Source organism: Rhamphochromis longiceps, linkage group LG5 (genome assembly GCF_057381845.1).
Source record: "Rhamphochromis longiceps isolate RC_006_pf linkage group LG5, R_longiceps_female_GT1.1, whole genome shotgun sequence".
NCBI classification, from domain to species: Eukaryota; Metazoa; Chordata; class Actinopteri; order Cichliformes; family Cichlidae; genus Rhamphochromis; species Rhamphochromis longiceps.
In genome coordinates, this window is record NC_140561.1 from 37,200,883 (window position 1) to 37,218,812 (window position 17,930).

General features: G+C 44.1%; 1 protein-coding gene across 1 annotated transcript; it reads right to left on the reverse strand.

Annotated features, from left to right (window-relative positions):
• Nucleotides 1–613: 613 nt before the first annotated feature.
• Nucleotides 614–17,698, reverse strand: ipo9 (importin 9). The gene is made up of 24 exons (XM_085407494.1): nt 17,420–17,698; nt 15,692–15,753; nt 15,495–15,581; nt 14,699–14,900; nt 14,377–14,465; nt 14,103–14,189; nt 13,823–13,942; nt 13,581–13,681; nt 13,115–13,173; nt 12,873–13,024; nt 12,682–12,780; nt 8,711–8,817; nt 8,489–8,628; nt 8,049–8,211; nt 5,701–5,927; nt 5,392–5,540; nt 4,854–4,982; nt 4,463–4,738; nt 4,176–4,342; nt 3,686–3,819; nt 3,475–3,594; nt 3,078–3,191; nt 2,888–2,964; nt 614–1,404 (listed from the first exon to the last, which is right to left on the reverse strand). Exons 1-24 carry the CDS (start codon nt 17,565–17,567, stop codon nt 1,294–1,296), a joined length of 3,120 nt encoding a protein of 1,039 aa, XP_085263620.1. The 5' UTR covers nt 17,568–17,698; the 3' UTR covers nt 614–1,293.
• Nucleotides 17,699–17,930: the final 232 nt, after the last annotated feature.

Sequence of the window (17,930 nt, forward strand, 5' to 3'; positions counted from 1 at the left end):
CTGTTTGGCATGTTGACATTCATGATTAGCAGATTCTGTTTTTAAATCCACATTAGCTTGTGTTGCCCACAAAGGTCCATTGGGGTAAGGAGCTCAGGAGCGAGCATAAACATCACATCCTTTTAGATTTTCTTGGAAAATTTAGTCATGAGTTCTATTAAAATAGAAACCAATCTACAGGAAACTCATTTTCAAAGAATCTGTTTGCATATTGGCATTATATCTACAACCTTTTGGCCTCTTTTTTTTTGACTAGAACTGCTTTTCTCTTTTTACCTCTTGGGCTTCCAGATCTGCCACAGCTGAAAAGCACCGACTTCTTAGATTTTGCATTTTAAGCCTCAGGACGTAGCCCTGTTGAGACACTGCACTCTGCTGAGTGGACGATGCTTTTATGTTTGTGGCAAACCTGCGAGATCTTAAGTCCTGTATTTGTTTTCTTTGAATCAGTGATTAGTTGTTAATTCTGTAGTTTAATAATAATTTTGTTGCTTTCTGTTCCACCCTGGACTCCAAGTAAAGGTCAAAACAGACATGTCAGCAATCAGAGTCCGAGTAGGTGAAGCGTTTTTCTGTTTCAGTTGAAGTCGGACACAAAGACAGGAATCTGGTGATCATTCTGAAAATGTTGTCCTGCTGGGACTTTTATTTAGAAATGTTTTCATCCCAAACGCCAATGGGTACAAGGAAATGACAAGGCTGTGAATCACCATGGCAACAGTGTTAATTCCCAAATACCCACCGTAACCAGATACACGTCAGCGGGTCTGAAAGCGCTTCATTTCCTGTTGTCAACAGTCTGTTTTATGGAATATAAGGCCGCCAATGTTTCTCTCCCTCTCGAACATCCCGGTGTTTTGTTTTCCTTCAGTCCATGTGAAGTTCTCCTGGAAGTGTTTCTCTGTCTTGCACCTCACTCGTTTCGTTTGTACAGAAACACACACAAAAATAAACGGGCTAAATTACAAACAACACGTGGCGAAAAAGTCCGTACATACATCAAGGTTCAACCTTCTCGTCCAGTTTGAAGTTCCTTCAAAATGGTGAGACTCTCTTCGGGAACTGACCGGTGCAGTCGCTCACCTCGCCACGCTGCTCGTTTTAACAGAGTCCTTCATCCCATCACAAGAATGTAGTAACAGGAGAGCTATGGACACGTGCATGAGTCTCTTCCCACCCCATCCCCCTCCTCTTTTATCAACTTCTCTTTTTCTTTTGCTGTAAATTCATTGTGAGGGTCATGTGACGGGGCTGATGATGGAAGATGATGTGCTGGAGCTGCAGACGGCGGGGCTAGAGGCCTATAGACTGAAGGGTTTGTCTCTCGGCTTGGTTGAGGTGGCCTGAGAACATGCTGTAGCACGGCTGCTGGGCGAACTGTGTCAGGAAGTCTGTAAGGTAAGCCTGAAGAGGAGACAGAGGATACAGTGGAGGTAATCAGGTGGTAAATCCTGTGGGGAAAACAACTTAAACATTTCTTCAGCTTTAGCTCAAACATTCAGTTGGATTCGAGGATAAAGCGATCAGTTTTTGGTGTTGTGACTTTACACCCGCGATTCAAAGCATGAATGGTTCCGGCCGGTCTTTGTACCCACCTAAAAATAAATGGATGGTTTGTATTTAAGGATTCAGAAGATGGTCTCAGAGCTGTCACAGTGACTCTTTGTACAACCCAAACCTTGAACTCATCGTAATCACTGACAGGAAAAGCAGCACATTAGCATATTTTAAAAAGCCGGAACCAATAATGCACTTTTTCATGGAATTCAGTTTTAGTCAGCACTCACAGGGCTTATCAGCCTCATCTCAATTTACCCCGTTTACAGCAGCAGTTCAACACGAACCAGCCGGTAAACACCGTTGTTCCGACTAACATTATTAATGGCTCGGTTCCTCAATAGTACACAACTCGACCCAATGCCATGCATCCTGAAAAATGCTTGTTTACCAGCAGATGAAAGTGCAAATTGCGTGTCTCGTCTCCAACATTAATCCAGCAGGCCATTTTATCCTAAAGCTCTGTTATAATTAGAGCGTCTTCTCATCTGATTTGACATTCTAGGGCAGAAAACGCTGGTAAACTCGCAGCAATGACCTTGGCCACTCTTAAGGGCTGCAGCCTCCCGGGCAGCTTATATATGAACATAATGTATTACAGTATGTCTGCTGGCATAATGGGTACAACCCAGTACTAGCAAGGTGACCTAATAAAGTGGCTGTTAAGTGCATAATACAGTCAATACATATTTCCCTTGTTAATACTTTGAATAGCTCACTATTGATACTCAAGATGGCAGTATAAGCTACAAACACGTGAGCAGAATATCTACACGGGTTGAAAGATGGGTAACAGAAAGGTAGTTCGTGAGGAGGTTTACTTATGTGCAACTGCTAAAAATCTATACATACACAGATATACTGTTGGCATCACTTAAGTAGATTTCAGCTACGGCCAAAAGAAAAGTACAGCACTGTAAATAGAGTTGTGTTAAATGAGGTTTAATTATCTCAAGCAGACATTTTCATTTATGAAATAGCAAAGATCCATGTTTTTATGCTTATGCATCAACCAGTGAAGATTAATCTGAGCAAGTCGATTGAACATTTAGTCTTCATTGATAGTTTATCAATGAAGACTAAATGTTCAATCTACATGATATTTGGCATAAATATCTAAATTATTGTTACTCATTCAAAGGGAACCAGCAGAAGTCTTTGACTTGTGTTTGACTAAGTGAAAGACAACAGAGAGGCCAATAAAATGTCAGAGGAAACCAGCTCCAGCAGTAAAAACACAGAAGCTGGCTTTCATATTATTATTCTCTGTCGCTCCACAGCTCCAACCAGTGTGTCCCACCCACGCTTAGATCTGAAGTAAGACACTTACCTGCAGGTCAATCTGATATATGGGGTCTTTCAAGGCATCTGGATCATCCTCATCGTCGTCCTCGTAATAATCATCATCTATAAAAATAACATTTTATTCGCTGAGGTGAAACAACGTTCTGTCATGAACACAGAGAGGGAGCTGCTCTTAGAAGAAATTAAGATGAAATCCAGTGAGGAGATACTGGTACCGTATTTGTTAGCGGCAATGAGATCAGAAAGGAGCTGCCCCGCCAGCCCTTCGTCCTCGTCATCATCATCCTCCACCTCGTCCTCCCCCTGGTCCTCCCACATACCACTGGAATCTAAGATGAGCAGAAATAACAGCTGGTTACTGAAAGGTCTGCTGTCCCAGCAATTCAATAGAACAACTGAACAAACTGCGATTTTTCAGTAAGTCAGAAGGCTTCACCTGCCCAACATGATGCACTTCTAGAGACCTGAGTCAACATCACATTTAGGAACTACAAATATAATTGAATAAACGAGTGCATTTGTAAAAGGACTGGAGCTCCCCCAACAGGCCTGTGTGGAGTTTCTGACTTCTGGTGACGGTGTACTGGGGTCCACGAGTACATACTGACTCACCTTGGCTCCAGTCTGCGGCGTTCGTCCTGCTGGCGTTTGCCTCGACTACAGTCGAAAGCTCGTTAATGATCAACTTAAAGATCTTCACCAGCAAAGGAATGTTGGTCCAACGCTCTGGATCTGTTCAATCGAAACATTTGCATTTTCTCATGATAAAACTTCTGCTTTCAGCAGTCTCTCTGTTCAAGTTCAAAATCATTTAGTGTCTTACTCTTTGCAGATTTGGAGCGTGTGCGGATGCCGTCGTCTGGACTGTAGATTTCTTCACCTTTCACCACAATGTCCTGGAGACGTTTATCATCAGTGTTGAGACTGTGCTGCAGCAGCTTGCAGAGAGCCACCGTGCTGCAGGAATTCAAGAGTACATTTGAATGGACACGTTCTTATACATCGCTTTTACACTCTGAAAATGCTTTATACAACATGCCTTGTTCACCCATTCATACAAGCACTTTTTTTTAAATGCACGAGTGCTTTCACCATGGTGTTCACTTCTTCAGATACAGTCCATAATAGACAAAGCTGAGAGTTTGTGTATTCAGGTTCTTAGTCAGATCCACCTTTCACTCATCCCAATCACTTTTAAAACAACACAGCCTGAACTCAAAGCTGAAGGTTTTCATGTTCTGACATGACGCATGTTCTTCCTTTCAGATCTTCTTTCACTGTAGGCCAAAGTAAAATCGTTGTAGTTTTCTTACCTGACCTTCCCCTCGTACTGCCCGTAGAAAAGGTGCTGCCTGCTCATCCACTCGGTCATGACGAACTCCAGGGCGGGTTTCCCTGTCGGTCCAGGCAGGCTGCACAAAAACTCTAGCAGAGGTTCCAGCTGAGAGTGAACCAGGTGGGCAAACACCATGATCAGAGACTGGAGAGGGAGGAGAAACAGGAGGTGGTTCAGATACCGGCATCCAGTGGAACTCAATTAAAATAAAGAAATTCAGCCTGCGGCCCTTCGGCAAAGCCATCAACCATCTTTCCTTCCTACCTGCATGACACTGAGGGTCTCGGCTTGCTGCATCTTGCTCAGAATCGCTCGGAGGATCTGATCCAGCTGCTCACCGAGCTCAGTTCCAGCCCGAGAGATTAAAGTGGACACCAACCTGCCCACGAAGGCGGCAGTGAACTCGGACGTCCGGGGATCCAGCAGCTGGTTGACCACCTGCATGACGTACCAAAGGCCGCTGTTTCCCTGGTCGTCCCGCCACTGGACAACCTGCTCGAGGGCGATGGAGACGTACGCCCGCAGACACTCACCGCCGTTCTGGAGAGAGGAGCGAAGTGATCAATGTGTTACACCACATGCTACATTTTACACAGTTAAAGTGACCACGTGTGACATAATTATTTCTGGACCTTTTCGTCTTTGTTTTGTTTACCTGCATTATCGCATTGTCATCAGTGCGCAGGGTGCACTGTGCCACCACAGGAAACGCTTGGCACACCAACAGCTCTGACAGAGGGGATTTGGTGTTTCTGACAACTGTGGTCAGGATGTCAATGGACGTCTGCGACAGAGCAGGAGAACAGAAAGAGAAACCGATGTTTTCAGAAAGAATCATGATCTATCCTCAGCAATCGTCTCAGCTGGATGCAGAAAATGTCAAGTATTACATATTTAAAACACAAAAACCCCCACAAAGGGCATTTTTGGCTTCCACTGATCCACATTTCTTGGGCCAGTTCTTGTTTTTGTTGGTCTGCACGCTGACTGAAGCAATACTTATGCCCACTGTTACATGAAGACTCTTACTTGTATACTTTTTCTTCTTTAAATGTGGCAAATGTCACTGTGCAATCATTTCAAATAAGTTATTTTGAACTAACATAATAAATTATTTTTTAAAAGCAGACTGACACACATTATTGCACCTCGTAATTCTCTGAACAGCTTTGTATATGCCACCTGGTACTTACAGCGCACAGTCCGGTGGGGATCTTGTCATGTGGAGCCTGCATGATGCTGATAAGCGTGGGGATGAGACGCATCTGCATGGGGCCCTGACAGCCTTCAATCTGTGCCAGTTCCTTAAAGATGTCCTGAGCCAGGGATGCCACCACAGGGTCTGAGGACACGAGGACACAAATCTTATCACACCATGTCCTCATCCGGGAAGCACTTTGCTTGGAAAAGGTGGTACAACTTAAGATTTTGCAATCAGGTGCTGATGACCAGAGCATGCTGGGAATTTAGTTCAACAGTCAAAGAAGGTGTGAGTCAAGTACCGTTGTTATATTTAAGGAAAATGGCAATGGTGAGGGGGCAGATCTTATTCTCGGCACTGGTGGTGAACGCCGGGTCAACGGTGCAGACGATGCACAGCGTCTCCATGACAAGCGTCAGCACTTCAGAGCTGAACTGGGCGGCCAGTTGAACCAGTCCATCTAGGATGCTGGGGAGGAAGGGCTGAATGACATGTGTGCTCTCCGACAGTTTCAGCTGATCACAGTACCTGGAGACATGAACACGCAGCATCCTTAATATTTTTATAACTTTATAGTCACTGCTTTGAGGTAACACCTTTTCATGTGGGACTGTTGGCTCTACTTCATGATCTGTTTCATATTTTAGTGATGGACAAAACTAACAAGCACAGAAACCATGAAACAACTCAAGTTCAGACGAGGAAAGGATATGATGCGAAAAACCTACGAAACATAAAACCCAACTGCACAGCTGCTGAAAGAAATTAACTTATCTGATTACCTGTTGAAATTTAGACGAGAAATCAATGTGTTTGGTAAAGTTAAGCATACAGCCACTAGTCGGTCATCTTAATATCACTTAAATAGTTTAACTAATTTATGTTGTGGCTGAGTAACTTCCTGAAGTCACTGATGATGGCATGGGAGACCCACACAGAGCAAGATGCTTGAAAGTAGGGCTGGGCCATATTATACCGTTCACGGTAATACCGGTATAATGTTAGGCAACGATAGGAAAATGAAATATCGCGATAGAATGGGAGTAAAACGCACATGCGCAGTGCCTTTGTGTTCATACGCACATGGCCGATTGTTGAGTGAAACAGATGAACCAGAACTGGTTTGTAAAAATGGTGCAACTTCAGTGATGTGGAACTGGTTTGGTGTTTGTCCGTCAGATACACGACAAAGCACATTTTTTTGCAGAACATGCAAGCGGCCGTCGTTATTGTCGTATTTGTCAGACTAAGATGCTCTTAAATCTGGGAGTAATCTGGGTCCTAAACTCCGTATACTTCAGGTCAAACGAACACTGCAGCATCACTGGGAGTTAAAAACTGTCTAAATTCTTTCATCTTTAATAAAACGATCAGCATTGCTGCTTTACCAGGTGTAACTATGAAGTTTAACTTCCAGGCATCCATGAAAACAAAATTTATTACATTTAATGGAGTTAGAAGTTAGCAGGAAGCTAGCGGAAGTTAGCTCGCTAGTTTCGCTAGTTACCTAAGCATGATATAGCACGTTCTGACTGAGAGATTTCTGAAAAAAATCAAACGTACAGCTCTGCTATCACTTCCAACATAAATGAAGACAGGAAACTAAACAGCAGTGACGTTTGTAGGGTTACTGAAGTTGGGCTAGCTGGTATATAATGATGTGCTACGTGATCGCTAGCGACACAGCTATGTTAGCATAACATAAACAGTGAAGCTGGAGGACGAACACTAACACTTTTCCACTTATAAAAGTTAACGTGAAGGTTCCTCATGGTTAGAGACAAATGCAATCGCATGGCAGGATGCTGTAAACGGACCAAACTTCAGTCAGGAGAACAACTGAGATAATCCATCCACAATACGAGGTTAGTCATTAATATACTGCAACAACATGGGAATAGAGCAGCTGCCAGAGAATTCAACATTAATGAATCAATGGTACAGAAGTGGAGGAAGCAAGAAGAATGAGTTTAATCAAGTTTGATTTATCTGACTGCTTTGTTTCGCTTAATGTGCCTTATAATCCCGTGCACCTTATGGTCCAAAAAATACGTACTACACACTGCAGTTTAATGTTGCAAAGCACCTTTTTTTAACTTCAGTGGATATTATACATGGTTATGCTCAGGATATGTCAGCCCATTTCTACTGGAAATGCCTTTTAGTTAAATTTTCAGCAAGGAATTTGCATTTGCACTGTTACATTTTTATAAAGCTTTAATGTACATAAAAACCAGCTTCTTGTTTAAGTGAAAATAAATGGAAGGTTGTCTTTTTGCGCTAGTAATGTTGTGGAGTTGTATTTTGTCTCGCATCAATTATATCGTCAGTTATATCGTTATCGCAAATTTTCAAATATATATCGTGATAAATATTTTTGGCCATATCGCCCTGCTCTACTTGAAAGTGGACATTTAGAGGTTCCTTTAGAAATCTTTTATGAGATTCGGACAAGTCTAGGATAGTGGTTTTCCTTCTGTTCCCAGGTTTTGTGCAAATCTGAGATACCTGCCTGCTTTTTTAAACAGCTCCCGAATGTAACAGGCTACAACCTGTACCGTGGACCAAGACAAAGTTGCTCAATCACAAAATAAAAGGATGGTTTTCTTTTGGCGGTGACCTGGTTACAATTATGAACGGCTAGCTCACCCCCAGATGGCCCTGACCGCGGAGATGCGGAGAGAAGGCGGCCGGCAGTCATGGAGGGCGCTGACTGTGACCTGGAGAAACTGCTGGATGACCTCGGGAGACATGGCGGCTGTAAAGCGACTGGCCGCCCACAGAGCACGACCGAGAAGGAAGGGAGACGCCGCTGGGAAAGAAAAAACAAGCAAGATGAGGTGAGAAACATAAAGAGTGAAATAACCGTTTTCACGTTTCATTGCAGTTTGACGGCTTTGACTTGTTAAAAAAACCTAAAATATTAAAATGCAGTCTTTTATAGTTTATGGGGGAATTTCACGGCTTGTTAGATCATTCGAGGTCAGAGATATAACAAAGGACTCAAAGTTAGTTCTCGTCAGAAGTTCCACGCTCTTGCAGAAAAAACTCAGGAGCTTTGTTCCTGTTTTTCTGCTGACCGGACTCACCCGTCAGGTTGAGATCACCCAGGACAACGCCGGCCAAAAAACCGTGCATGTCAAACTGGATGCGGCCATTTTTCACGTTCTCTGTGATGATGGTCTTGACTGAGCCGAGGGCCAACATACAGGCCTCGTGGATCTTCCACCTGTTTTAAAATAAAAGCAACATAAGGAACAGAAAGCGAAAACATAGAAAGCCAGACTGGCTGTGACAGAGTCTGCCCTCACCAGTGCTCATTGCCACCGTTTTTAGCCTGCTCTGCCTCCTGGAAGTGTCTGGTTGCAGCTGCTGCCAGTGCTGCTGCGCTCTCATTCTGAAACTCTGCAGCGACGGCCTGCAAAAAGAGGTCAAAGGTTACCGTCATGATACACCTGATCAGGGCGAACCCCAGGCTGAAAAGCGAGATCATGAGCAAGTACGACTTTGACACCACAACAAACTTCTGGATGTGTTTGACTGCACAGATCTAACCTCTTCTATCATAACACTGCATGAAACACACACAGTGTATAGTGAAAACAAAAACAAAACTGTTCCCATTTCTTTCACAGCTTTAAAATCTGCCTCCAGTGTCCGTGGAGGTTGTGTGTGTGTGTAGGAGAAGAAAAAGCAGAGCCAAGAGGATTATTTCCCTCAGTCTAAATACAGCTGCCTGGCAGACACGCACATCCTCATGTTCTCTGCTTTACAGCCTCAGATAAGTTCGACTTCTTGTAATTCTTTTTCATTTTATATAAATAATAACTGAAAGTTGTAAGATAAAACCTGCAAACTTATTGAAATACCTCTCTATAACCATCTTGGAACTGAAATGGCTCAAGTCAGTCAAACTAAACTAGATCAAGGAGGCTGTTAATTTACAAAAAAAAGTGCCTCTGTGTTTAAAAGCAGGCGTCATCTGTCAGCCAATTAAATAACAGCTCTCATACCTGAGACCTTTATCCAATAAGATTGCTTTACCTAAGCAGTAGGGGTGCAACAATACTCGTATTGATATTGAACCGCTCGATACAGTGCTTTCGGTCGTATGCATATGTATGAACAATACAATTTTTTTTATTTATTTTATCAACTTTTCATCTGACGATGCTGTCTGTGCTGAGCGCTAAGTGGATCTGCGTTCCACTACTCCGCCTAGGCTGCACTATCGAGTGCAGATCCACTGAGCGCAGCGCAAGCTAGCAAGACAGAAGCTAAGCTCGTTGCAACATGGCAAATTGAACCTCCCCCACCCTCATTCAGATCTGGCCTTTGGAACTATTTTGGTTTTCATGTGAAGTATGACCCTGAAGGTCAGTGTTGGGGAGTAACGGAATACATGTACCGCCGTTACGTATTTAAAATACAAAATATGAGTAACTGTATTCCGTTACAGTTACCGTTTAAAAAGGTGGTATTTAGAATACAGATACTGTGTTGAAATAAATGGATTACACGGCAGTACTTTCCTGTTTCATATCGTGGCGGGTCAGGACTGTTTGGGTTTTGTTTGACAGCTATGTTCTGTTGTTCCAGGTGGCAGCGTTACGGTTGCCATGGTTACAGGGTGACGCTCTCTCTCTGCGTGTTTCCTGGGTGAGAGAGTGCCTTTTGTTGTTGTTGTTGTGCTAAGCTAACAGGCAGAATGCTACAAGCATAGCTCTAAAGCAGGGGTGCCCAATCCCGGTCCTCGAGAGCTACCGTCCTGCAGCTTTTAGATGCATCCTTGTTCCCACACACCCGAATCAAATGAATGGCTTGTTATCAGGCCTTTGCCAAACATGATGGCATGCTGAAGAGGTAATCAAACCATTTGATTCAGCTGTGTTGGATTAGGGATGCATCTAAAAGCTGCAGGATAGTAGCTCTCGAGGACTGGGATTGGGCAGCCCTGCTCTAAAGAATGTAGCATCATGGGCAGTGTAGTCCGTGCTGCAGGGAGAATGGACTGTCATACCCGTTATGTGTCTGTGAGCGCGAGGAGGGAGAAAAAAAGCGAGTGGAAAGGTACGAGTTGTCATCGAGCAAAAACGGGAGCTGGAAGCATGTAAATATAATAATAACCACTGCAGCCAAGAAGAGTGCCTGACGAGCCCAGTTGTAAGTAAGCTATTAAGACTCGACTGTACACCGTGTTCGTGTTTTCCTCCGAAACAATAAGTTCCGTTGGAGCAGTCTTTCAACGCCTCTCTCTGTCTCTCGCAAGCAAAGTTGACCCAGACCACAAAGTAAAGCTATTTTTCGGCTACGAGCCCGACAGGGACCCCGACGTATTAGTCAGAGGTCCCTTTACTACAGTTCGGAGTCGCGGACCTTCAGTAATAGTAATAAATCACAGCAATAGCACATTCACGTAGTTGTAAACAGCATGATAATATATTAAGTAATCCAAAGTATTCAGAATACGTTACTGTCATTGAGTAACGTAACGGAATACGTTACAGAATACATTTTGGGGCATGTATTCTGTATTCTGTAATGGAATACATTTTAAAAGTAACCTTCCCAACACTGCTGATGGTAAGCGTGTCATGGACAAAAATAAAACAGTATGTTGGATGTGCCACGCAATGCTCAATTGTTGGGAACTACCGTAAATGTCGGGCTATAAGCCGCTACTTTTTGCACAAGCTTTGAACCCTGCGGCTTTTAGTCAGGTGCGGCTTTTCTATGGATTGTCCGTGATTTTTGTCATATCGTAAGACGATTTGTTTTGTGTGTTCCGCTGTTGTACGGCACTACGTTGCCTGGCGGAAGGATCGGGGTTCAAGAGTGGTATGTTAGTCACATGTCCGTCCGCCAGGCAACGTAGTGCCGTACGAAGTAGCGCGAAAAACAAACTTCAAAGTAGCGCTACGCATTCAGCGGGAGGCGTGGATGATGAGCGGCGATAAACTTGCAAGTTATGCCCAAAAAGCAAGTTATGCCCAACTCCACCGGTGGATTCTGACAGCGTGGAAAAGTGTGAAAACATCCACGATCACCAACGGATTTTGAAGGGCTGGACTGCTGCATGATGGAGAGGAGGACACCGCCACGGCCCTTCTGAGGGTGTTCGACTCTGACACTGACAATGAGGATTTCTTTGGTTTTGAAAGTGACAACGAAGGAGAGAAGAAGAGTGGATGACGAAGCCATCCTGAGCCTGTTTGTATCCGACACTGGAGAAGAGGACTTTGGTGGTTTTAGTGCGCAGGAAGAAGAGAAAGATGGTGGTGAATGACTGACTTTTCTTCTTGTTAAAGATGTGTCACTGCACCTGAGCCTAAAAGGTAGTCCGAATCTATTTTTCTGGTGTGCTGTAGGTTACTGTTATGTACTACATGTGCAAATATGTACCCATAACTTGTTTTTCAAAATATTAATAAAAGTGATGTCTCCAAACAGCCATCTCTTTCCTGACAATTCCCTTTGTGCATATTCTCTTACATATGATAAGTCAACATTGAAACACCTGCGGCTTTTGGTCAGGTGCGGCTAATGTATGTACAAAACAGGATTTTCCCCTGATTTTAGCTTGTGCGGCTAATATTTAGGTGCGCTTTGTAGTCCGGGAAATACGGTAGTGTGTTAGCGCAGTTAGCTTGTTAACGTATTGACGCCGTCCAGCCCCACGCACGGGGCGATCCGCGGTAGCTCGTTAACGGAGATCTGCCGCGTTATGGCGTTAACGTCATTTCAACGAGATTAACGCTGACAGCACTAGTGGGAACACAACGAATATGACTGTAGATTTACGCCGACATCATCCTAGTGCAAAGACAAGTGGAAGCAGAGAAAAACAACAAGCACACATGCTACAAACTTTACCCGAGTCATTTAGACAGCCATTAGCACATGATTCTCCTTATGGGGACCTGATATGTTTAATATGCTGCTGAGAATATAGCCCAGAAGAAGCGTATAGTATAGCTTTTATTTTGGAAAGAGCCATTTCTCTGTAATAAACTCTCTTTTCCAAAGACGAATGATTTCTCGATCAGATAGATTTATTTTTTTTATTTTGTTGTTTCAGCAACATTAAATTTAAAAACTGTACTTTTGAGTTAAAATATATATTTATAATTTTAATAAATTACAAATTTAAAAAGGCATGAACATTTTTTTTGCATCGAAAAAAATATCGAACCGTGACACCAAAGTATTGAACCAAACCGGGAATTTTGTGTATCGCTGCACTCCTACTAAGCAGTGATACTTTTTTTTGTTGTTCTCTCACCAGCAGCAGGTCCTGAGCAGAGATCCTGACAGAGTAGGAGAAGGTGTCATCATCCTCGTCCTCCACAAACTGCTGTGGGTTAGCTGTCCACACTTTGATCTGAAGAGAAACAACACAAATATACTTAGTTTTTTCTTTTTTACTTCCACCTACACGTGCATCTTCTACCAGATGTTGCAGTCGTTTCTCACCTGGTCCTCAGTGATCTGCATGTACAGGATGATGTAATAGATGAGTTCAGGCAGCGCCTTCCTCACCGTGCTCTTCAACTTGTTGTTCTCCAGCAGCGTGTGGACAAACTCAAAGATGCTGAACACCAAATTCTCAAAGCCCAAAACCTCACCTGCAAAAACACAAGCAACCAAATAAATAAATAAGTGGATAACAATATTAATAACCATGTGTAACACAGCAAGACTTGAATTCTGCTCACCGTCTGAGTCTACTGGGTCGTCCACTTCCTCTGTGTAGTTCACTTCTGTTCTCACATAAGTGAAGATCTGGTTAAGGATCAATGCACTCACAAAAACGTTTTTCTCTCATTAATGGCTGTAAATTTAATTATTATATGAGATGACCCTATACAGACAGCTTGTCTGTGAAGTCCATTACCTTGTCACACCCCAGTGCTTCTTTAAGTATGTCAAAGGAGGTTTTGATCCTGCTGAGTAAGCAGGTGATTTCCATACATTAAAAACTGCGACAGTAATGTGGATTAGTGGTTTAGAGAAACTGTCAAATAAACAAGAGATCACAAGTCACAGCAAATGACCTGTCTGTCTGCAAGATGCCCAAAAGGAAGTCAAACCTCGAGGTAAGAAGTGTTCAGCCCCAAAACAAATGCTCTTCAAACGATTGCTGGGAGCGAGGAAACAGCTAATACATAGATGACAGGATATAAAGCTGCGCTTTCAGTCAGTGTATTCCACACAATGGGTAATATCTGCTGCATGGAGGACACCATGGGTTTGGGGAAGTTCTTTACCAATGCTGTCACTGCCTGTGAGACGAATAAGCAAAGAAAACAAGGATTTGAACCCTGGAAAGTAGCCACAGACAAAAAGAAAACTAAAAGACTGACTTAACGTTTGCAGATCATAATCAGTCCGACAAAAGGGTCCAAGTGCACAGAGTTTCTCACCTTGAGGACTTCCATCTTGAGGCCGCTATCAGACGTGGGCCCATCGGGCATCTGCAGGGCTTGGACAAACGCTTCTGTGAACTGCTGCACCACAGGGAAGATCAACGCTTTGGCTGCACCCTACACCCAGGTCAATAAGAACGATTATTAAAAAAACACAGCAACAGCGACTCAGGTCTATACCTTCCACTTTAATGCAGATATAAAAGTGATGCATGAGTAGAAGCCTTTTTGAAAGGCCATCAACTTAAAACTGAAACGTTTGCTGACCCCGCCTCACCTTTTCAAGCTCTTCAATAGCACAGATCAGGTTGGCACAGGTGGTGAATATCTCCACTGCTCTGGAGCGAGTACGAATACTGTAAACCTGCAAAAGTGAAAACAGTTCAGGGAGGCGATCCATGCCGGTGTATCACACAAATGCAATGTGCAGTCATTAATGGCAGTCACAGAAAACAGGACTGTTCAGACTGACAGCTGTAAAATGTGTGCCTGCATCCACAGAGGCTCAATACTGATAGAGATAAGGAGCACATAAGGAGATATAGGAGTACCTCTGCCATGGAAAAGATCTTATACATCTCTGGTAAGATGACTGGAGCCACTAGCGGCATCTGGGTGTCTGTCACCTCTCGAGTAAACTCTGCAAAAAAAAAAGAAGTTGTAAACTAAAGACTCTGAAAAATGGAAATGCATAAAGCTAATCTTCAAGAACTTAGCTGTAGTCTAAGCTAAAAAAACAACAAAAAAACTCAACTGCTCCTGAGATCACAGTCACTTTAAGCGTTGACTTCCAAAACGGATCAAATGTTTGTGCAACCTTTAAAATTCCCCAAGCAGATAGACTTATTGTGTTATTTATATGTTACTACATACCCGTGAGCACCCTCATGGCCCCGTGCACGGCATTAACGTCTCCGCTGACCAGCATCTCCATCAGGAGGGTGAAGAGCTGCGGCCACGCCTCAGGCCAGTCCCAGTGGGCGATGGCCGACACGGCGTACGCAACACTGGAGCGGACTTTGCTGATGGACTCCCGCAGACCGCTGGGCAGCAGCTCCCTAATGGCGGCTTTCGCCTGGAGGGGAACAACAAAAGTCCGACTCGCTTTGGCTTCAATCGTGTAACAGGGGTGTAGAGTTGGGTGATCTGCCCCTCCGCTCCCTCACTCTGACCACTGATTATACTTACTAATAATCAGACATAGGTCACTTTTACAATTACTTTCCTTCTTTGAGACGAGGCTGGATACCGAAGGCTGTTCTTAAAAAGGGCAAATTAAATACCACTGCAGGATTTATAAGCATTGCTGTTACTTCTTCTCAATTATGGATAAGTTATTATACTTCTCTGAGCGGGCAGCCACCTCTCAGATACTACAGCACCATGTGGCCTACAGAGTGAGTCCCTGCTGTAAGTGACAATGTCTTTACCCCCCTCAGTAATGATGAATCATCCTTTTGCCATTGCACTGTTGGAACAATACTAGCAGTGCCTGAAGCAGAGCGTTTTTGGTTTTTAATACATCTGAAAGCAGGCCTAAAACATGGTTTTTCTTCACTGTCATAATGCGTGAGAAATGATGTAGCTAAAGTTTGAATTTGCAACATAATTAAAAGTGTTTGAGATGCCTGAACATGCTTCCTGAGACTGAGGATGAAGCAGGGTTTACCTGATCTGTGGTTTCAGGAGGCCTGAACTTCTCCGATTGGGAACACCAGTGAGTCTCCACATACTGCTTCAGGATGACGGATGCCAACTGTAAACACAGCCAACCACACAAACAAGAAAATGATGAGGAACAACAGAAAAAGTGGTGTTTGTTGTAAAGGTTCATTTTTTTTCTTTTTCAGTTTCTCTCCTGCTCACCTGACGAATGGCAAGTGCTCCCTGAGGGTCGACTGTGAGTTCTGCCAGGTGGACGCCAAACTCTGCAATGTGAACAAATCAGCAAGGACAACAGGATATAAATACACAACTAAATGCATATCAGCTCGCTTAGAGCATGATGAATATAGAAAAAGCCAAATGTGGATGTATAAATACTGAATTTATAAATGAGGTTTTTGCTAATCCTACACATTTCCATTATTAATTTTCACTATGGTTTAAAGAGCCTGGCAAAATATGAAAATATGCATCCTTCAGCAGCAACAGGATGACAAGGGATCAGTGTGTGACATTAAGTAAGAGACATGAGACACACCATACAGGCAGAGGGAAAAAACTCGAGCGGAGCATGCTTTAGTCTGAACATGGCATGCAGGGTGCCAAAGACATCAGGGTGACATCAGGCGCCAGAAGACAATGTTAGTGCTGACAATCCCATAGCGCGGCTGCCTTAGAGCGGGGCCAGCGGAAAGGGTCGGCTCGCTGCGATACTGCAGTACAGCCGACATCAGTGCGCACAATTAGCCTTTCACCAGCAGCACGAGGACTGCAGGACAAACAATGGGAGGTCTAGCAGAGTCAGAGCTACACCCCCCTGGCTACAGTATCCATCTGTCCAAATTTTACTAAAAATCAGACAGAAAGTGTCTTTTTATTTCTCTATCAAAAAAAGAAGAAAAGTAATCAAGTCTTAAAACTTTGCCAACAGATGAACTGCATAAAGCAACACCACAAGATTACTTCAGGATCTACGTTAACATGTTCTAAGTACAAGCATCACTACTACTTTCTTTTCCCCCCTCATTAATACAATTCTGACACACATTCTGTGACTTTGATGGTTTCCTCCTACACTGAAGCCTCAGACTTTTCCCACTCCATATGAAACACTAACAGCTCTTTCATTGGCCATCCTGTGTGTACTGCCCTCCCTGCTGGTCCTGATGGTGCAGGAAGCTGGAAGTCTGGGAGAAGCCCCTGCCCCCCGGGGACACATCTTCGCGGGAAAAAAAAAAAACAATCTGTCAGTAAGGCATTCAATTGTTAGCATAGTGACGGCGCAATTAATGAATGTTTAATATTAGGCAGGCGGCGAATCCGCTATTGTCCGGGCGGTCAAACAGCGGATTTTGGAGTTTGCGTGAACGTGACCAAAGTAGCTGCTCTCAAAAAAGGAGAGAGACAGAAAAAAGTGGTAATATTTTTTATCAAGATGTTCACGCGCACCTGGCTGAAAAGACCACGCGACTCTTGTCTTTCCCTTTGGTTTACTGACGCAGATGTTGAACCCAGAGTCGATCCCGCCGCCGTGCTGCTGAGGCCGGGGTGCACACAGCTCCCATGTGCTTCATCAAACTTGGTAACTAGGTCCGAGCTACTGACCACACTTGTGACACATCCGGCTGTCCGAACCGATCGCCTGAGCAAAGCAACCGGCCAGTCTCGAACCCCAATCGAAGATCATCATCATTATTATCTTAATCATCACCAACTCCTGGAAATGTGGCCTAATGTTTGCTCCGGGGAGCCAGGACAGTCGCTCAGCTAACGTAATGACTGCTAGCTTAGTCACAAAGTTAGCCCCAATAACGGCGGCCGTCAGCTGTTCGCGCACTGGGCGCGAAGCGGAGGCCCCCGTGCTGTTAATAAGCGACAACACCCCGGTTAACTTCTCAAAGCGCTGTTCAGACCCCGGCTGCCACTCACCCTCTGTCACTTCCAGCACTTTGATCTGCTCCTCCGCGGCGGCGCGCACTTCTTGGACCGGGGACAGGATGGCCGTCAGCGTCTCGATCAGAGCCTCTTTAAGTCCCTGCTGGACCGAACCGGGCCGAACGCTACCCGCTGCACTCATGCCTGCTGTGTTTTCACCCGCAGCCCGCTACAGTCAGTCTACCAGCAGCTGTAGCACCACCACCACCCGGGGAGGAGCGACGAGCCACGGCCACAGAGGCGAAGCGCGCCAATGCATGGAAACACGGAGGCGGGGTTTTTGCGGGAGGAAGTGTGTTTGTCGTCCGGTTAGGCCCACGTGTTTTTCTCCCTTTGTTTTTGTTTTTATATTTTAGCGCCCTCTGGTGGAGCGGAGGAAATTTATGATTTTGAGCTCAGGTAAATAATAATAATAATAATTATAATAATAATAATAATAATAATTATTATTATTATTATTATTATACTAGTTGTAGTATTGCGTATAGTAGAGCTCTCATAGTAA

What these genes read in the sequence shown, in the direction of transcription:
- ipo9 (XM_085407494.1), bottom strand. Translation starts at nt 17,567, where the DNA reads ATGAGTGCAGCGGGTAGCGTTCGGCCCGGTTCGGTCCAGCAGGGACTT. An exon ending in CGACCCAGTAGACTCAGACG is followed by an intron (nt 13,025 to 13,114) that starts GTGAGCAGAATT and finishes GTGTTTTTGCAG; the next exon opens with GTGAGGTTTTGGGCTTTGAG. An exon ending in GCGGTCAGGGCCATCTGGGG is followed by an intron (nt 5,928 to 8,048) that starts GTGAGCTAGCCG and finishes TCATGTCTCCAG; the next exon opens with GTACTGTGATCAGCTGAAAC.